The 21,786-nt window shown below is 40.3% G+C and overlaps 1 protein-coding gene across 1 annotated transcript in view; it reads right to left on the bottom strand.

Moving 5' to 3' along the window:
• The window catches only part of clptm1 (CLPTM1 regulator of GABA type A receptor forward trafficking), a 34,525-nt gene continuing 12,739 nt past the window's right edge, over positions 1 to 21,786 (bottom strand). Inside the window, exons 3-14 of the mRNA XM_061783256.1 lie at positions 19,288 to 19,411; positions 18,987 to 19,145; positions 14,957 to 15,074; positions 14,784 to 14,869; positions 9,525 to 9,645; positions 9,188 to 9,432; positions 6,694 to 6,787; positions 6,419 to 6,609; positions 6,246 to 6,341; positions 6,022 to 6,157; positions 3,278 to 3,445; positions 1 to 770 (exon numbers count right to left, since the gene is read on the bottom strand). Of these exons, the coding sequence (XP_061639240.1) occupies positions 598 to 770; positions 3,278 to 3,445; positions 6,022 to 6,157; positions 6,246 to 6,341; positions 6,419 to 6,609; positions 6,694 to 6,787; positions 9,188 to 9,432; positions 9,525 to 9,645; positions 14,784 to 14,869; positions 14,957 to 15,074; positions 18,987 to 19,145; positions 19,288 to 19,411 (1,711 nt within the window). The 3' untranslated portion in view covers positions 1 to 597. The remainder of the gene's footprint in view (positions 771 to 3,277; positions 3,446 to 6,021; positions 6,158 to 6,245; positions 6,342 to 6,418; positions 6,610 to 6,693; positions 6,788 to 9,187; positions 9,433 to 9,524; positions 9,646 to 14,783; positions 14,870 to 14,956; positions 15,075 to 18,986; positions 19,146 to 19,287; positions 19,412 to 21,786) is intronic.

Here is a 21,786-nt window from a genome sequence, read left to right as displayed (position 1 = left end):
TCTGACAATATGTTTTATATTAATACCAACAAGGCTGCTTTTTTTCTGTTCCAGTTTAGAACATGAACAATTTGCTAAAAAATAATTGAGGGTAGTCGTCAGTCTTGTCGCTCATGTCCTGTTGGCTTCATTCCAGGGTGATTTTCCAGTTTTTTCCAAACAACTCGATGCTCAAGTGGAATGAAAAGATTCACAAGGAATTTAGACAAAGAAATGCTTCACTTGGCTTTTCTTCCACGTAAAATAAATGTCCAAACGAAAACTCCACCAGCCTCAATTCCAAGACACTGTACCCTCTCAAAATCAAACAGAATACAGTACATCACGTTTTGTTTTACTTCACTTTAACTGCAAAAACGAGAGGGCGGGGAAGAAAAATACAAATTTACCAAGTCTACAATGATGACGATTCTCTGTGGATGTGTACTGGAATCAGAGGAAACAGTTGATCTTCATTTTTTTTCTTTTTTCTTTTCCCTAAAGTGATGTCCATGTCCATGACAGCCGACCCCAACTGCCTAATTTCCACAAGTACTCTTTGCTCTGGCGCCGAGAGCCAGGGAGGCTGAACATTGGGGGTGGGCGTCTTTGTCTGGCTTAATTGTTCTTTTTCTCCCTGTCTGGTTTGGCTGTGATGGCTGCCGCCGGGGCATCGACTGCCGTTGTGTCATCCTGGTGGTGGACCACTCCACTGGTGCCATACTCGTTGACCCTATTGGGGTCCACTCGATAAATCCAGCGCTGATACAGGTAGATGAAGAACACAACATCTGCAGAGAGGACAGAGGACGTGTTAATGCATTTTGTCGTGTGGTGGCAGTGATATAATAGGCCTTTATTAGTAATTTTCCATATATTTTCTTTTGCACTTGTCCTCATTAGGGTTGCAGGTGAGCTGCAGCTCATCACAGCTGACTTTGGGGAGAGAAGGAGTACACAGTGGGCTGGTCACTAGCCAATTTCAAGGCACTTACAGACAACTATTCACACTCACATTTACACCCCACGGTCCCAGTGAATCCAACATGCATGTTTTATGAATGTGAGCGGAATCCAGAGTCCTCGGAGAAAACACACGCAAGCATGGGGAGAACAATGAAAGGAACACAGATAGGCTAGAGCAGCGATCTGAACCTCGGAACTGTAAAATAGACGTAACCACCAAGCCATCATGCAGCCAATCAGAGATGCCAACCTCTATCATCATGTCTCAGGAACATTCTGGATATTTTGTCAGGAACATTTTGGTTTGTCAGGAACATTTGCATCTCAGCCAAAACAAACACGCTACCAGAAAAACTCTGTTCTTCCTTTCTTTGAATAATTTTGAGTGACAAAATATTGACTTTTTTTTTTTTTTTTTTTTTATTCAATACTGTCTTGTCACTTAATTGATAAATATGTAATAAGTTTTATTTACTGAAAAACACATTACAAGAAATATCAGTCCTTGTCATCCAGTCGTTGTCCTTTAAGAAAGCTAAACTGATTTAAAAAAATGTAATTTTAAGAAAATTTATTATGCAGATCTAAAAAGTAAAAATGAAAACACAGAACTCTCAGAATGCATAGACTATAAAATATGTGTTACCGGTTTTTATGTACATGATGGTTCTGACTACAGTATTTGGGTTTAAGGTCTGTGTGTGTATATATACATATGTGGGCGTGTATGTGTTTAAATACATATGTACATGTTTACACATGTAAGTGACCATGTAGGTGCTCATTAAGGTGACTTACATGTACTTATGCATGTCTAGTAGGAATATCACAATATTCACGATATTGCGAAATTTAAAGTGCCTCGATATTGTGGTAGTCTTGTCTTGGTATAGAATAATGAGCCGTTGTGCTTAAAATTTAGATACAGCCAGGCAACTGACCAAAAGTTGTCGGACAATCAGAAGTTACGCTGCCTTAATTGAAGCATGTGATTATTTTTGTCTTGCAATCACAAGCCACGCTACATACATGTTAAGCGCTTGAAGTCTATTCGCTTGGTCTCCCGAACATTTTCGACTTTCTCGTAATGGTGACCACATGGCAAGTGTCTGTACAAAATACCGAGAAATTGGAACCATTGGCATCTCCAATAGCCCATTTGAACTCAGTTGCTAACAAAAAACAGAATATCTACAGGATTGAAAAAGTATAAATCTAATTTAACCTAAAATTAATTAAAGTGGGAAGCCTTACCATGTTTTCCATTCAGAGAAGGGTACATTTCTCTCTTTCATCCGTTAATACTTTAATACAAATATTTTTTACTGTACATTATGCTTTTCTTCTCAAGCATGAAGTGAACCCACTCCAAAATTCTCACCAACCTTCTGTCGCCTTTCCAGCAAATGTGCTTTGCTCATCTTTTTATCCACAGATGCCAATTATTTTGTTTCTTTGCAATCTCTAACACTCTTCTGGTCAGTGTTAAAATAATATAAACACCGTAAATGGCAGCTTTACAGATGCCACATCTGTGATTTATGTTAAAGACGTCCACCATGATACATTGTCGTATCAGTCACAGTAAAGGTACAGCACCTTAAAAAAGTACTCATACGCCTTGACCTTTTTCACATTTTGTCACCTTACAATCACAAACTTGAAATTTTGTTGAGATTTGTTTGACAAACAACAGAAAGTCGCACATAATTGTGAAGTGGAATGAAAATGATATACGGTTTTCAAAATTCTAAGTGAAAATAAAGTAAATCTGAAAAGTGGTGTACATTTGTATTCAGCCCCCTGTACTCTGATACCCCTAAATACAATCCAGTGCAATAAATTGCCCCCAAAAGCCACCTAATTAGTAAATAGAGTCCACCTGTGTATAATTTACTCTTAATAGAAATACATCTGTTCTTTGAAAGCCTCAGTGGTTTGTTAGAGAACACCAGTGAACAACAGCAACATGAAGACCAACGAACCCACCAGAAATACCTGCATCTCTAATTGCCGCAAAAGATGAATCTACAAAGTATTGATGCAGGTAGGCTGAATATAAATGTACAAAAATGTAACACTTTGAAAACTATGTATAATTTACATTCTACTTGAAACTTGTGCTACATTGTGTTGGTCAATCATAAAATCGGAAAAATGTGAAAACCTTCAAGGGGTATAAATACTTTTTCAAGGCACTGTATTTACAAAGGAAGGGGATGGTGTAACCAGAGGCAGTTTTAGTGGGTACTGCCATTCATTCATTGCATTTCAGTGACAGTATGTACAAAATAGACTATTTGTGTAAATTATGATTTAAGAGCAGATGTACCATCTCTGAGGCATCCTATCCTGTACATCATGGGCATCTTGATGACAAAGGCAAACAGGTCATCAATGAACGTATTGAGAGCCTTGTATGTGAGCATCCTCCACGGGAGGTGGGCCACTGACTTCATTTTGTAGTTAATGAATAGCTGCGGCGTCATTGTGATGAAGCCTGAAATAGAGAGAGAGAGAGAGAGAGAGAGAGAGAGAGAGATGTGAAACATTTTGGAGTCAGCGCATTCGCAGAGACAATTGGGAACTGAACATGCAACCATGATGCAAGTAGAAAAACAGTGGTCCAAGTCAAGTCACTAAGAGAGGCAAGAATCTGGCGGTCAAAGGTCCGCCGCATCCAGAGCTGGTGTGCAGGGTTGTGCAACTAGTTTTCATGAGTGGTTGATTAGTTGTGCTGCAATTCGAAACTTGAATTGCAGGAAAATAGTGTCGCAGACGTCAGACAGGTTAGCAATTGTGACAATTTAAATGACTTAACTTCAAACAGAAGGACAAGCAGATGTGTGGTTTGTAGATGAGCAGAGTCACGCATGTAGCTACATGGACTGTTATAATAGCCTAACATTGCTAAACTATCCATCCATCCACCCATTTTCTGAGCCGCTTCTCCTCACTAGGGTCGCGGGCGTGCTGGAGCCTACCCCAGCTATCATTGGGCAGGAGGTGGGGTACACCCTGAACTGGTTGCCAGCCAATCGCAGGGCGCATACAAACAAACAACCATTCGCACTCACATTCACACCTACGGGCAATTTATAGTTGTCAATTAACCTACCATGCATGTTTTTGGGATGTGGGAGGAAACCGGAGTGCCCGGAGAAAACCCACGCAGGCATGGGGAGAACATGCAAACTCCACACAGGCGGGGCCGGGGATTGAACCCCGGTCCTCAGAACTGTGAGGCAGACGATCTAACCAGTCGAACACCATGCCACCCATGCTAAACTAATAAAATAAAATATAAATGTATAAATGCACCATAAAATTACATGAAAATATAAAAGCATTCTGCACATTCCTAGAAGTTCCTTATTGTTAACTTTCCATGAGCATAAATGTCATATTTCAAGTATATGCTAATATGTTAAAATCCATTCCTGTTTTTTTATTATTATTCTTTATTATAATTAAGTTGCCTGAGTTGGGCCAATACACATTTTGAGTACCGGTACATTAATGTGTACTGTATCATCAAATTTAGAGCTAAAAAAATAGAAAGCGTGTGTGTGTCCCACACACACACACACACACACACACACACACACACACACACACACACACACACACACACACAACCAGTGGGGACGGAAAGTCTTCAGACCCCCTTAAAGTTTTCACTCTTTGTTATATTGCAGCCATTTGTTAAAATCATTGAAGTTAATTTTTTTCCTCATTAAATGTACACACAGCACCCCATATTGACAGGAAAAAAACTTAATTGTTGAAATTTTTACTGATTTATTAAAAAATAAAAACTGAAATATCATACAGCCGTAAGTATTCAGACCCTTTGCTGTGGCACTCATATTGAACTCGGTCAGGTGCTGTCCATTTCTTCTCATCATCCTTAAGATGGTTCTACACCTTCATTGGAGTCCCGCTGTGTTTGATTATACTGATTGGGACGGTCAGAACCCTTCCTCGAGCTGGCCGTCCGGCCAAACTGAGCAATTCGGGAAGAAGAGCCTTGGTGAGAGAGGTAAAGAAGAACCCAAAGATCACTGTGGCTGAGCTCCAGAGATGCATTCAGGAGATTGGAGAAAGTTCTGGAAAGTCAACCATCACTCCAGCCCTCCACCAGTCGGAGCTTTATGGCAGAGTGGCCCGACGGAAGCCTCTCGTCAGTGCAAGACACATGAAAGCCCACATTGAGTTTGCTAAAAAACATGTGAAGGACTCCGAGATGGTGAGAAATAAGATTCTCTGATCTGATGAGACCAAGATAGAAATTGTTGGCCTAAATTCTAAGTGGCATGTGTGGAGAAAACCAGGCACTGCTCATCACCTGTCCAATACAGTCCCAACAGTGAAGCATGGTGGTGGCAGCATCATGCTGTGGGGGTGTTTTTCAGCTGCAGGGACAGGGAGATTGGTTGCAATCGAAGGAAAGATGAATGTGACCAAGTCCAGAGATATCCTGGACGAAAACCTTCTCCAGAGTGCTCAGAACCTCAGACTGGGCCGAAGGTTCAACTTCAAAAAAGTCAATGACCCTAAGCACACAGCTAAAATACCGAAGGAGTGGCTTCAGAACAACTTCGTGACTGTTTTAGAATGGCCCAGCCAGAGCCCTGACTTAAACCCAATTGAGCATCTCTGGAAAGACCTGAAAATGGCTGCCCACCAACATTCATCATCCAACCTGACAGAACTGGAGAGGATTTGCAAGGAGGAATGGGAGATGATCGCCAAATCCAGGTGTGAAAACTTGTTGCATCATTCCCAAAAAGACTCACGGCTCTATTAGCTCAAAAGGGTGCGTCTACTAAATACTGAGCAAAGGATCTGAATACTTATGGCTGTGTGATATTTCAGTTTTTCTTTTTTAATAAATGTGCAAAAATTTCAACAATTCTGGTTTTTTTCTGTCAATATGGGGTGCTATGTGTACATTAATGTGGAAAGAAAATGAACTGTCCAGTTCAGTCTCGTTCGGCCGCGTCGCTCTGTGTGCGGCAGACCTAAGAAGCACAGTGTCCGACTGGAACGAAAATACAATGTTACCTTACTTACCGAAGGTTAGCAAGAAGCCATAGAGCATGCCGAGTACCCATGAGTACCAGCCTTTGTGCTCGACATACAATAAACTGTAGATGGCATAGCAGCCAAACAGAGGGTAAAGCAGCCACGACAAGTACTTGAAGGCCATCTGTGTACAGAGCCAGAGGGACCAGGTAAAAAATAAGTACACATCATAATTTTTTTTCTCAAGTAGTTCAGCAATGCTTTAGACTTACATCGTCATAGATTTTGGTAGAAGATGCCACATATGTCGACTTGTCTTTGAACACAAGTCTTGGGAGGAATCCTGCAATTTTGTTCTCTCTGTCCAACTATGGAAAGACAAAACAAATTCTGACATCGAGACCTGCAACAATCATAAAAGATATTGTGCATGGTTTTGACTTACTTTGACATCCATGACTTTGGTGATTTTCCAGAGGTCGATAAGAAGGCCGATGAAGACGCTGACCTGCACCACAAAGTTGGTCTCATTGTCAAGAATGTACAGCAGCACCACCAGAGACTGAAACACTCCAAAGATGATGGAGCGCACGGAGAGGCCTTCCAAAGACTGTCGGCTGTTCCAGAACTGGATGTCTAGAGAAGGTCAGAGTGGATGAAAACAGCAAGGTACAACAAGGAAGTGTCTTAAGCATACACATGGTGTTGTCTTGACTTTACCATTCTTAAAGGCCAGAAACTCAAAGATGCTGTGTACAATGGAGACCACAATGGTGAGTCCCAGGAGGTAGGGGTTGGTTTCCAGTAGGGCCACCTTTAAAGATAATTGTAATACTTAAAGCACTAGAAGTTTAGGTTACTTCATATCACAAGATAAAAGTTTGTGAATATTTGCACTTATTTCATAGTTCTGGACTTACAAATGATGTCTGTAGAAAAAATATCACCCCAAAATATACTCAGTAGTAAATTTAGGCTAGTTTTCTGATTAAATATTTGATTTTCAGCCAGACTTTGGCCCGCCCACATTTTCGACACAACAGCCTGTCACAGCCTGGCATGTAACGAGCAGTAAGCGATGACATTTCCTCACTGAACTACCGTATTTTTCTGACTATAAGTCGCAGTTTTTTTTTCATAGTTTGGCCGGGGGTGCGACTTATACACCGGAGCGATTTATATGTGAAATTTTTAACACATTATTATATAATTTTAATGTTATTTTCACACTGAAAATGCAAGAGGGCGCTCTAGGCCTGTGTATCTGTACCTGCAACTGACAATGAGTCTGACGAAAGCGACGTAGAAGAGGAAGCGGCGCATCGTCTACCTCCGGAGTTGGCGGATTTTACACCAGTCCAAATGGATGTTCATAATTTGGACACCATTTATTTAAAACATGACCCAGCCCACTAAAACAATCGGAATCGAGAATCGTTAGGAACTGGAATCGAAATAAGGAACCGGAATTGGGACTGGAATCGCTCAAATTCAAATGATTCCGAACCCTACTTATTGTCCACAAAAAAAAATAAAAAATAAAAAAATAAAAACATCCAGACTTTCAATATAGGCAAAATTTACACCGTACACTATATAGTTCAATGAGGAAATGTAATCGCCTCGTGTTCCTGATGTGTCAGTTTGACATGACCAAAATGTGGGAGGGCCACAATTTGGCATAAAATCTAATTTTATTAGAAAACAAGCCTAAAAGTACTACTGAGTCTACAGTGCCACCAGTACGTAAACACACCCCTTCACTTTTTCCACATTTTGCTGCTATAGTCTTATTCTAAAGCTGATTTGAATATAGTTTTCTTTATAAAAATCTACATAAAATATCCCATGACGACAACGTAAAAACATATTTTCAGGAATTTGTGTACATTTATAAAAACAAAATAATAATAGGTACATAAGTATTCACACCCTTTGCTATGACACTCAAACTTAAGCTCAGGTGCATCTGATTTCCACTGAACATCCTTGAGATGCTTCTACAACTCTAATGGAGTCCACCTGTGGTAAATTCAGTTGATTGAACATAATTTGGAATGGCACACCTGTCTATATAAGGTCTCATAGTTGGCAGTGCATATCAGAGCAGAAACTAAGCAATGAAGTCTAAGGAATTGTCTGCAGACCTTCGAGACCGCATTGTGTCAAGGCACCAATCAGGCTTTTATGGTACAGTGGCAAGACGGAAGCCACTTTTCACTAAAGGGCACATGGCAGTCCAATTGGAGTTTGCCAAATGGCACCTTAAGGATTCTCAGACCTGCAGAAACAAAATTATCTGGTCTGATGAAACCAAAATAGATTTTTTTTTGGCCTGAATTGCAAGCGTCATATCTCGAGAAGAGGCACTGCTCATCACCTGGCTAACAACATCCCTACTGTGAAGCATGGTGGTGGCAGCATCATGCTGTGGGGCTGTTTTTCTGCTGCAGGAACTGGGTGACTAGTCCGCATAGAGTGTAAGATGACAGCTGCCAAATAGAGAAATTCTTCAAGAGAACTTGCTCCAGAGTGCTCTGGAACTCAGACTAGGGCGTCGCTTCATGTTCCAACACGACAATCACCCAAGGGCCACAGCCAAGATACCAAAGGAGTGGCTTCAGGAGCAGCCTGTGAATCTCCTTAAGTGGCCCAGCCACAGCCAGGACTTGAATCCAATCGAACATCTTTGGAAAGACCGAAAAATGGCTGTCCACTGACGCTGTACATCCAATCTGACTGACCTTGAGAGGATCTGCAGAGAAGAATGGGACAAAATGCCCCACAACAGGTGTGCAGAGCTCATAGAGACATACCCAAGAAGACTTGTGAAGGCTGTGATTGCTGCCAAAGGTGCTTCAAGAAAATATTAAGCTAAGGGTGTGAATACTTATGTACCTATTATGTTTAAATGTTTACATTTTCAATAAATTTGCACAATTGTCTGTAAAAAAATTTTTTTTACTTTGTCATTATGGGATATTTTATGTAGATTTTTTTTTTTTTTTTTTTTTTTTTTTTTAAAGAAAACTCTACTCAAAGCAGCTTTAAGTCTAACATAGCAAAATGTGGAAAAAGTGAAGGGGTGTGAATAATTTCTGGTGCCACTGTATTTTGGGAGGAATTTCTCTCTGCAGAAATTATTTTTAAGTCCAGAACTATGAAATAAGTGCCACTGTTCAAAGCAGCAGAGAGATTGTTACATCCACCCTACCTTGACAGAGTCCTGATCCTCGTCAGACTGCTCGTAGGTGTCCTCAGGCAGGAAGTTCCACATCGAGCGAGCATTCTGGGCAGCGTAGAGTTGCCAGCGCCACAAGGACAGCGGGCAGTAGTTAAGGCGCAGCGGTAGTGTTGTCAGGGTGTTGTTGATGGGATAGTAGTCCTTCTGAAGGTTCCAGTAGTCATTGAAGTACACTATTGGGTAGTAGTCACCGCTCACCGCATCAAACTTCACATCTGGTGGAAGACGGAGTAGAGGAATGTCAAAGGTGTCTCTGAACACATCTTCAATATTTCACATACAGGTATGTTGCAGTTGAAAAACTTACGTTGGTCTAGCGGAGGTGGGACAGAGCCTTTCACCCAGGCTGTGTGGTCGTCCACCATGTTGATGGTGAGGTTGGGGTGCCAGTGAGAGATGATCTCCACTGGACCGTGGCTCTCAGCCCGCTGAGAGGAAATTAAATTGCACAGATGTCAATAATCAATACACTTCTGGAAAGGCTTTTTTCCATTCAAAGGAAGGTGTTAATTTGTTAAATGTCGTTTTGCTTCACTCAAGTAAGGGTTTACGTTACTGGCACCAACTGTACATCACGATAACTAAAAAAGGGCACATCTACTAACCGGGCACAATGGACAAAATTGCTGCTCAGTCCATTTTGCGTTGTTCTACCCCAAAACACTAAATACTTGGGAGTAGATGCAAATACATGACTTAAGCATGTGCAATGTGATTAATCAAACCTGAGACAATATGGGAAGGCTCATTTTGTGTCTTGTGTCTGAAAGGCATGTGCAAATTGGCACTGCTGCGTGGAACGATTTCTGCGGTTATTGTGGCGAGGACACATACGCAAAATGAGAGGAGACGGTCAGAACTGAGCTTTTCTACGAGAGGTCGGACTTGCACTATAAATCCCTAATTGGTATTCTTATTGACAGTAATGAATGACGAGAGAATCACAATTGAATTGTTACTCCTTGTACTATACCAAAATAAAGACGTCATTATCCAACAAAGGAAAAATCCAATTTCTCTAGTGAGCGCCTGGCCGGAGGTCGGCCGTAGCAACCATCTCCCGATAGACAGTCCGGTCTTGTGCCTGGTGGATAAAGGTGGACGGGGCAGAACCCCGCAACCTGACACTCAGGAGAGCTTGGGACCTCACTTGGGGCGTCACCAGCCGGGAGGAGGAGGTTGGGTGGCTGCCTGGATCACCGGCATGGCTGGAGTGCCGTTACACAGACGCACAACATGTCCAATAAATTGGAGTGCACGGTGCCTGACTGTTGTTGAGACGGCCTCAATTAATCAAATAATCCAATGAGATTATTTGAAAACTATTTATAGCTCTCTGGTTAAATCCTGGCATCTTTTATTGGGGGGTAGCAGATTGTGCCACAACACCAGAAAGAGGTACACTGACACATTTTGGCAGCTGCCAAAAAGAGGTTACCAAAACCCTTTATTGATTCTTTAGGTTGTAATTCGATTTGCTATCGATTCTTTATGTTGCAATTAGATTTGATATTTATTTAAATGCGCCAATTTAGGGGTGAGGGATGTATCGAATATACTCAATGTATCACGGGTTGTTGCATGTGAGATGTATAAAATGAGTATCATGACTATGAAGTATAAATCCTCATGTAATGTTTTCACTGTTGGTGCGCCTCTCAGAGTAAGCCACATACTCCCCAGGCCCATCCGTAAAAACTCCTGCGTGGGTGCGTGCATGTTTTGGTAGCAGCTTAAAACTGAGAATATTTCATTTTAATGTTCAAAACCCAACTGTAGTGTCTGCTTGATTCATTAGGTGTTAAAGAGTTATCACACTCATCGATCAAGAGAAGGGGCCACATAATAAATATTTCATATCAGCAATTTTATGTTTGCACAAGAGTACTTACCATATTTCTCGTGTATAATGCACACTTTCTTTCCCAAAAATTGTCAATAGTGCGCATTATACATAGGTATAAGGGGGGGGGGGACTTTCACATTTTATAAATGTATGCCACCATCTAGAGGTTATGAAAAAGCTGTACACTTTCATTCCAATATGCCAACACCACGTAGAGGTTATGAAAAAGGTGAAGCCTACACTTTCATTCCAATAAGACTGGTACGTATGACTGCAGAGTGGGTACGAAAAGTATTCAGATCCCCTTAAATGTTTCACTCTGTTATATTGCAGCCATTTGCTAAATTCATTTAAATTAATTTTTCCCCTCAATGTACACACAGCACCCCATATTGACAGAAAAACAACTGAATTGTTGAAATTTTTGCAGATTGAAAAAGAGCCATAAGTATACAGACCCTTTGCTGTGACACGTATTAAACTTGGGTGCTGTACATTTCTTCTGATCATCCTTGAGATGGTTCTACACCTTTATTGGAGTCCAGCTGTTTGATTATAACGATTGTACTTGATTGGAAAGCCACACACCTGTCTATATAAGAACTTACAGCTCACAGTGCATGTCAGACCAAATGAGAATCATGAAGTCAAAGGAACTGCCTGAAGAGCTCAAAGACAGAATTGTGGCAAGGTACAGATCTAGCCAAGGTTACAAAAAAATTATGCTCCACTTAAGGTTCCTAAGAGCACAGTGGACTCCATAATCCTTAAATGGAAGACATTTGGGACGACCAGAACCCTTCCTAGAGCTGGTCGTCCAGCCAAACTGAGCAATCGGGGTAGAAAAGCCTTGGTGAGAGACTTAAAGAAGAACCCAATGATCATTGTGGCTGAGCTCACTGCAGCCCTCCACCAGTCGGGGCTTTATGGCAGAGTGGCCCGACAGAAGCCTCTCCTCAGTGTAAGACACATGGAAGCCTGCATGAAGTTTGTAAAAAAAACGCCTGAAGGACTCCAAGATGGTGAGAAATAAGATTCTGTGGTCTGATGAGACCAAGATAGAACTTTTTGGCCTTAATTCTAAGCGGTGTGTGGTGAAAAACCAGGCACTGCTCATCACCTGTCCAATACAGTCCCAACAGCGATGCAGGGCAGGACGACTGGTTGCAATTGAAGGAAATATGAATGCGGCCAAGTACAGAGATATCCTGGACGAAAACCTTCTCCAGAGTGCTCAGGACCTCAGACTGGGCCAAAGGTTCACCTTCCAACAAGACAATGACCATAAACACACAGCTAAAATAACGGGAGTGGCTTCAGAACAACTCCGTGACTGTTTTGAATGGCCCAGCCAGAGCCCTGACTTAAACCCAATTGAGCATCTCTGGAGAGACCTGAAAATAGCTGTCCACCAACATTCGCCATCCAACCTGACAAAACTGAAGAGGATCTGCAAGGAGGAATGGCAGAGTATCCCCAAATCCAGGTGTGAAAACTTGTTGCATCATTCCCAAAAAGACTCACAGCTGTATCAGCTCAAAAGGATGCTTCTACTAAATACTGAGCAAAGGGTCTGAATACTTATGCCTGTGGGATATTTCAGTTTTTCTTTTTAAATAAATCTTCAAAAATTTCAACAATTCTGTTTTTTTTCCCTGTCAATATGGGATGCTGTGTGTACATTAAGGGGAAAAAAATGAACAAATTATTTTAGCAAATGGCCCTTTATCATTTGATTGACATGTAAAGGTCTCACATCACTGTCCAGCAGCTCAAGGGTGGGCCTTATTTTACATTTTATTGGTCCTATATTTAACCAGGTAAAAGCTTATTAGGAGATGAAATATTTTTTTCAAAAGCAAAGAGGCATCAGAAATTTTTCATTACATAAAATTCATATAATGAATAAAAAAAGACTACAAAATAACAGTGATATTAAAATGGATGGGATCTGATCTGATCTAAAAACAGTAACAAAGCCCAAATGCTTATGAGTACATACATGGTGGATTTAATTCATTGGAATTTGGCAGGTTTTAAGACATTTTTTGGGCCTCTTTAGTGGGTTAATGGCTCTATACCTATGTGCCAAATGTTTAATATTTGTTTTCAGTGCAATTTGTGCAAACAGAGCCTGAGTCTGATTTATTTATATTTGTATTTATCTAAGATACTTTATTTATTGTTTGACATTACAATGCCAATGTTCAATGTTCTTTGAATTGCAAGTTCATTGCTCTTAAAAAGGATGTACAAAATTGCTATTGTGGCATGTTGAAACATAACAAAAAGCAAGAGCAATGGATAAGACAAAAATATTGTACAAATAAAAATCTGCAATATAGCAGGTCCGCGGAGCAACAACTGTGCTACAGTGGAGAATTGCTGTATCTGTACTCAATGATGGTAAATTGCAGGGATTCATTGTTCCAGGGCTGGGACTCATTGTTCCCAGACGTGCATCCTCGAATTCACATAGTCTCAAGTGTAAAATGATCTATGGTTACAGAACAGATAACGGTTGAACTGTCCTTTGGGAATTGTACTTCACTTTTTGCGCGTTTACTAGACGTGATATCATCGAACAGCGCTGTCTTTATTGACTGCTTGCCAGATCAAGCACAAGTTTTGCTGCGAAGCCAACTTTTATGTCCAGGCTGTTTTTGTTGCTACGTGTTGCTAACGGAAATGGCTAAGACTGTTACCGACTAGCTAGCGCCTTAACGGAACCTGCACGTCGGTTATTCGTCTTTTGGGGAAAACTCAAGAGAAACAAACAACTGCCGAGTCTCAAAATGGTGCCGTTTCCCGCCACGAAAGGCAGGGAGTTTGTCTCGCTGACACAGCAGATGATTGAACTACTGCAACAACAGGACATTTTCACAGCACTACTTCAGCAAAAGCAGGAAAACTTGAAAAGCTTTGTCACAACAACAACAACAAAAAACAGACTGGATGCACTTTCATACAGGAGGTAAAAGAAAGCTTACTTTCTATCTCTGTCCATCTAACAGTCACAAATCTGAAAGTCCACTTGAGAAGTTTGCAATTTAGCAACAAGGGAAGGAAAACATGCAAATAAGATTTTTTTCTTTATTAGTTAAACTAGTCAAGTTAAACATAACCCATTTCTTAAAAGGCCATATTACAACTTGTGTCATGAATGGTTTTACTGTATGTTGTGATGCATCCAATCTAACCTTAGAAGCAATATTATGCACTGCACTTATTGCACTTCAAATTCTGTAAACTGTTATACAGTACCTGTATTTGATTTGTTGTTGTTCATCTGTTAAGTTAATTTTTTAAAAACTATTCTTTAGAGTATTACACAATACTTATTGGGATTTTATTTTTATTTATTTTTATTTTTTTTTTATTTCACACTTGGAAAAAAACAAATCAATAAAAAATAAAAAATAAAAGCATTTTTGAAAAAAAATAAACCTAATAAAAACTAACAAACCTGCTGTAAAAACTAATTAAAACTGACTGAATTTGAAAAAGAAAAGTCAAAACGAAATGAAAACTAACTATAATGGAAAATCCCAAACTATTTTAACCCTGGTCCATACAAGGCCTATCACACGGGCCAGCAGGTGAATCAATTCAGAGGATTTACTGACTCCATATTGAATTTTGGGGGGGAAGTAGTGCATTGCATTGATGAATCAATGTTTTTACCCATAACTAGTACTAATTGCAATACAAAATAACCACCTTAATCATCTCTGGATCTGCTTCCGTCTCTCCTGTCAGCAGATTCTTGGTCTTCATGAACTTTCTACGTTTGAATTTGTTTAGCACTGAAAAGCCAAAATGGTCCAATTTAAAACATCACCACAACTTACAATGAATTGCATGTTTAAAATCTGATCACATCATGCGCTTACTTCGTGACGCATGAACAGTTGCGAGTCTGCGATACTGCCCTTTGCGCTTAGGGTCTGGATGCAGTCCACTTTTCGTGAAGTATGTGTGTATGTAGAGGGAGCCATTCTGCTGCACTGCCTAGAAATCAACACAGACACAGTAAGCATGGGACAGTATCAGATTTTGATAGTACGATAACCTTGAGCAAAAAAAACATGGTATCACAGTATTTAAATTCCTGCTCCAAAATCTACTATTTTGAAAATGTAGGTAAACAAAAACACCTTTTTTTCGATTGAACACAATCTATTTTATTTTTAAACAAAATATATAACATTTGGTACATTAATACACAAACAAATAAATAAATAAATATTAACACAGTAAATCACAATGTTCCATCAGTGGTGAGCAACTTGTAGAACAGACCTGTGTTCCTTAGGGGCTAGCTGGTGCCTGCAGGCACCATATTCGTGATTCATCCTCTTATATAGTGCAAAAAAATATATAAAACAAAAGAAAAGGTATTTCAAATTAAACTTAACTATTATAGGCTTTTAACTTTTTTTCCTACTAAACAAATTTAGAGTGAAAAAACAATCACTACAAAACAAGGAACTATAAGAAAATAAATTATCCAGATAGCTTGTCTACAGTTGATTGGCATTGAGAAACACCAAGTGCCTCAAGCTTTGAGGAGCTCATCCGGTTGTCTGGAAAGGATCTGCCTTGTTTTGGAGAAGATTCTCGTCGAAGGGACTGTTAGCAACAGTTCCATTCGACACACTGGCACCTTCGTTAAAGGGACTCTACGCAGATATCCGTGTTTTGTTTCTAAATAGATTAAATATGTCTGAAGTGCTGAAAACATATGCAAAGACAAAAATATACTGCTGAATTGCTGAGCTACAGTGGGTACGGAAACTATTCAACCCGCTTTAAATTTTTCACTTGGTTACATTTGCTAAAATAATTTAAGTTCATTTTCCCCCCCTCAATGTACACACATCACCCAATATTGACAGAAAAAAACAGAATTGTTTTGCAGATTTATTAAAAAAGAAAAACTGAAATATCACAGCCATAAGTATTCAGATCCTTTGCTCAGTATTTAGTAGAGGCACTCTTTTTGAGCTAAAACAGCCATGAGTCTTTTTGGGAATGATGAAACAAGTTTTTCACACCTGGATTTAGGGATTCCTCCTTGCAGATCCTCTCCAGTTCTGTCAGGTTGGATGGTGAACATTGGTGGACAAACATTTTCAGGTCTCTCCAGAAATGCTCAATTGGGTTTAAGTCAGGACTCTGCCTGGGCCATTCAAGAACAGTCACAGAGTTGTTCTGAAGCCACCCCTTTGTTATTTCAGCTGTGTGCTTAGGGTCATTGTCTTGTTGGAAGGTGAACCTTCGGCCCAGTCTGAGGTCCTGAGCACTATGGAGAAGGTTTTCGTCCAGGATATCCCTGTACTTGGCCGCATTCATATTTCATTCGATTGCAACCAGTCGTCCTGACCCTGCAGCTGAAAAACACTCCCACAGCATGATTCTGCCACCACCATGCTTCACTGTTGGCACTGTATTGGACAGGTGCCTGGTTTTCTCCACACATACCGCTAAGAATTAAGGCCAAAAAGTTCTATCTTGGTCTCACCAGACCAGATAATCTTATTTCTCACCATCTTGGAGTCCTTCACATGTTTTTTAGCAAACTCAATGTGGGTTTTCATGTGTCTTGCACTGAGGAGGGGCTTCCGTCGGGCCACTCTGCCATAAAGGCCCGACTGGTGGAGGGCTGCAGTGATGGTTGACTTCCTAGAACTTTCTCCCATCTCCCGACTGCATCTCTGGAGGTAAGCCACGGTGATCTATGGGTTCTTCTTTACCTCTCTCACCGAGGCTCTTCTCCCCCAATTGCTCATTTTGGCCGGACGGCAAGCTCAAGGAAGGGTTCTGGTCGTCCATAACGTCTTCCATTTAAGGATTATGGAGGCTACTGTGTTCTTAGGAACCTTAAGTGCAGCAGAATTTTTTTTGTAACCTTGGCCAGATCTGTGCCTCGCCACAATTCTGTCTCTGAGCTCTTCAGGCAGGTCCTTTGACTTCATGATTTTCATTTGCTCTGACATGCACTGTGAGCTGTAAGGTCTTATATAGACAAGTGTGTGGCTTTCCTAATCAAGTCCAATCAGTATAATCAAACACAGCTCGACTCCAATGAAGGTGTAGAACCATCAAGGATGATCAGAAGAAATGGACAGCACCCGAGTTAAATATATTAGTTTCACAGCAAAGGGTCTGAATGCTTATGGCTGTGTGATATTTCAGTTTTTCTTTTTTTAATAAAGCTGCAAAAATTTCAACAATTCCGTTTTCTTCTGTCAATATGGGGTGCTGTGTGTACATTGAGGAAAATAAAATGAACTTAAATTATTTTAGCAAATGGCTGCAATTTAACAAAGAGTGAAAAATGTAAGGGGGTCTGAATACTTTCCGTACTCATTCTATATCTTAAGCATCTTTTTCACCGGTTTGAAGTTTCCTGATTTTCTGGGCGGGACTAAAACATGCGTATACTTTCTAGCGTGAGTACCCTCCCCCACTATATAAGTACAAAGTGGAGTCATTTCGCTTGGCTATGATGCTCAGTTATGAGTTAGCTGTGGTTAGCTTCTTTAACAAGACCCATTTACCACTCCAGCTTGCAGTTAGCAAGCTAAAGATGCTACACCCTGCAAATGTGTCTTCGCTGGATGCCTCAATCCCAAAAAATTAGGAAATAAAAAAGCGATCGATTGACTTTTTAAAGACACGCAGATGGCGAGCTGAACATCAAACACCACCGGCCAACTCTGCAGCGCGCATTTTACGACAGATAGTGGTATCTTTGTAAACGTTCAGAGACAACATGGCTTCATGGGTAACTTGATACTAGTGAATGGGGGCAGTGCCGACTGTCTAACTACCTGGACTTCCTCCTACATGCCACTGTCGTCAGGTGCCATGTTCAGCTATTACATTATGTCGTCAACAACGAGAGTAAGTTGAGTTGTGTGCTTATTTTTATGATTATAGTCCAGAATAACCATTAAATTTTGAAGTTGAGCCTCCTAACGTGATATTACATCGTATAAGCTATCATCCCCTCAGTATGTTTGATTCCTTTTGGCACATCAATTCGACACATCCACAGCGTCTGAGAGCTGAGGTGGTGGCCCTTATTATTCAAGTTTTGAAACCTGATTTTATATACTTAGCGATTTTTTCATTAATTCAAATTTGACAGGATTGTTAACATTACTCTTCTCTGTGGTGTGTCAAATTTACATTTAATTTTTTGGGCCTGCCTAGTCCTACTAAAAATTCCAGAATTTGTATCTTCAATAAAATTCCGACCATTGAATTTTATTGAAGATATAAATTCTGGAAAAAAAAATTTGTAAATTTTTTCTGCCAATGTCACTCACATAACGTGTGTGTGCACTGCTGCCCCTTCCCCCTCTGTTCAGCTGTGAAGGAGAAAAATAGGCAGCTTGGCTCTCCTCATTAAGTCCTCCCCTGTCCTTTTGTGTATTTGAGTGAAATAGTAAAACCGCTGTAATCGAGAACTATTATTTCATCCATGTAGCGAGCCTTCTAAAATACTGAGATTGATAAGAGGGTTTTTTCGTCACTTTTCCTAAAATTTACAAATATAAAAAAAAGAGACGTGGTGCCCTACACGAGACAAATATAATTGGATTATATTCTTCTAAAGTTCATTGAATCACACCGGAAGTAGACAGGCGTCTAACTGCCGACTCTCCTTTTCCCAAATTACTTAAGCTTTTATCCAAACGCAATATATGCCACACAGACCACAGAAAAGAAATCAATCCGAACGGATTACCAGTCAAGCTTTTAAGTGCTTTGCCACAATCTTGTGGCATATTTTATGGGAAGTCAATTACTCGCAGATTTTAATTACTCGCAGAATGGCTTGGTCCCCATCCCCCAAACAGATGGGGTGAAAACTTTTACACCTGCTTCCACCTCCGCCTCCAATAGTCTCACCTCAGGGATAGCCATCTCCTGATAGTGCTCATAGCAGCCGTCCCCACTTTCCCCCGTGGACCAGTCTCCGTAGACTAGGTCTGGGAGGAACCAGAAGAGAGAATCTGTGTTGTTGAAGTCTGTGAACACCTCCTCTTGCGAGATGTACACGTACATATCCTGCAGGCATGGTGAGAAAAATGTGTTAAGACACACATGGGGACTGTTTTCACTTTTTCCTGATCAAATACAACTGACAAGGGGTTCTAAAATTAATTGTTTCAAATTCCAAGTAGATCGTTTTCCAAAGACATAATAATACCATGCGAGTGTCCTTAGTGAAGAGGTTCCTGCTGGGTACTCTGGGTGCCCCGGGTGGTGTGTTAGGGTCTGGAGTCGATGGCCCTCGACGGAACCAGCTACTGATGGCCCAGATGATGAAAATTCTGGGAGGTGCAAAATTGAACAAGCTTTAGAGCTGGGTTGGGCAAACTATGGCCTGTGCATTTGATCCAGTCTGCAGTGAATTGTAAAAATAAAAAAATAATAATAAAAAAAATTAAAAAACAGAGTAAAGGGGCCTCATTGTAAGGGTGTCAGATGACTTCATTAAAACTGAAAACTCCTGCAAAAGGTTCCCTACCATGGGGTTAGCAGAAGCCATTTTAAAGTAACACAAGAAGCATTTAGGAGATTAAATGGTTGCATATTTTCATGGTGAATCACATGCGCATACCACGAGTGGTAAAACAAGTCTACCGCTTTTCGAATTAAATGCCTTACATTGTGACCATTCTTGTATAATAGTAGCTCATAACATTGACATGGCAAAAAAATGTGAATGTGTGAAAGAAATACCGTTTGCGCTTCAAGATATACAACACTGAAATAACTTCAAAGAAACAGTTCAGTGACTCTCGTGAGATTTCAGCTGAGTGAGCGTCTAAAACTGTGATTCTTAACCTTGGGAGGTACTCAAGGGTAAATTCACCGAATCCTGAGCAATTGGAAAAATGATGGGTTTTTTTTTAAAATTCAAAACATACGAACATATCAGTGCACAAACTTAACCATGCATGCATATATATATATATATATATATATATACATATATATATATATATACATATATATATATATATATATATATATACATATAAATCAAAACATATTTCACTCTTAGTGTGTACTGCATCGCTATAATTTTGTGATTTACTTACAACCCCAATTCCAATGAAGTTGGGATGTTGTGTTAAACATAAATAAAAACACAATACAATGATTTGCAAATCATGTTTCACCTACATTTAATTGAATACACTACAAAGACAAGATATTTAATGTTCAAACTGAAAAACTTTATTGTTGTTAGCAAATAATCATTAACTTAAGAATTTTATGGCTGCAACACGTTCCAAAAAAGCTGGGACAGGGTCATGTTTACCACTGTGTTACATTTCCTTTTCTTTTAACAACATTCAATAAACGTTTGAGAACTGAGGACACTAATTGTTGAAGCTTTGTAGGTGGAATTCTTTCCCATTCTTGCTTGATGTACAGCTTCAGCTGTTCAACAGTCCGGGGTCTCCGTTGTCGTATTTTACGCTTCATAATGTGCAACACATTTTCAATGGGAGACCGGTCTGGACTGCAGGCAGGCCAGTCTAGTACCCGCAGTTTTAATATGAAGCCACACTGTTGTAACACGTGCAGAATGTGGTTTGGCATTCTCTTGCTGAAATAAGCAGGGGTGTCCATGAAAAATATGTTGTTTGGATGGCAGCATATGTTTCTCCAAAACCTGTATGTACCTTTCAGCATTAATGATGCCTTCACAGATGTGTAAGTTACCCATGCCATTGGCACTAACACAGCCTCATACCATCACAGATGCTGGCTTTTGAACTTTGCGCCCATAACAGTCCGGATGGTTCTTTTCCTCTTTGGCCCGGAGGACACGACGTCCACAATTTCCCAAAACAATTTGAAATGTGGACTCGTCGGACCAGAGAACACTTTTCCACTTTGGATGAGTCTATCTTAGATGAGCTCGGGCCCAGAGAAGCCGGCCGCGTTTCTGGGTGTTGTTGATGAATGGCTTTTGCTTTGCATAGTAGAGTTTCAAGTTGCACTTATGGCTGTAGCGCCAAACTGTATTTACTGAAATTGGTCTGACAAGTCCACATTTCAAATTGTCTTTGGAAATCATGGACGTCGTATCCTCTAGGCCAAAGAGGAAGAGGACCATTCGAATTGTTATCAGCACATCTGTGATGGTATTGGTTGTGTGTTATCGCCCATGGCATGGGTAACGTGCACATCTGTGAAGGCACCATTAATGCTGAAAGGTACATACAGGTTTTGGAGCAACATATGCAGCTATCCAACCAACATCTTTTCAGCGACATCCCTGCTTATTTCAGCAAGACAATGCCAAGCAACATTCTGCATAAGTTACAACAGTAATAGGGTAGTAAAAGAGTGTGAGTACTAGACTGGCCTGCCAGCAATCCTGTCTTCCATTGAAAATGTGTGGCTCTTTTGCGCTTCATCATGACAACGGAGACCATGGACTGTTGACCAACTGAAGCTGTACATCTAGCAAGAATGGGAAGGAACTCCACCATCAAAGCTTCAAAAATTAGTGTCCTAGGTTCTCACATGCTTCTTGAATGAGTTTGTAATTTTAATATTACACCCACGGTTCACTTTGCTTGCCTGGGCTGACATTTTACTGTATATTAAAAATAACATTCCAAACTGTAAGCAAATGTGCAAAGACAAAAATTACTTTCATACATCAAAGAAACCATCTCACATA

Source organism: Phyllopteryx taeniolatus, chromosome 8, assembly GCF_024500385.1.
Source record: "Phyllopteryx taeniolatus isolate TA_2022b chromosome 8, UOR_Ptae_1.2, whole genome shotgun sequence".
Classification (NCBI taxonomy): domain Eukaryota; kingdom Metazoa; phylum Chordata; class Actinopteri; order Syngnathiformes; family Syngnathidae; genus Phyllopteryx; species Phyllopteryx taeniolatus.
This window is presented reverse-complemented; position numbering and strand designations above follow the sequence as displayed.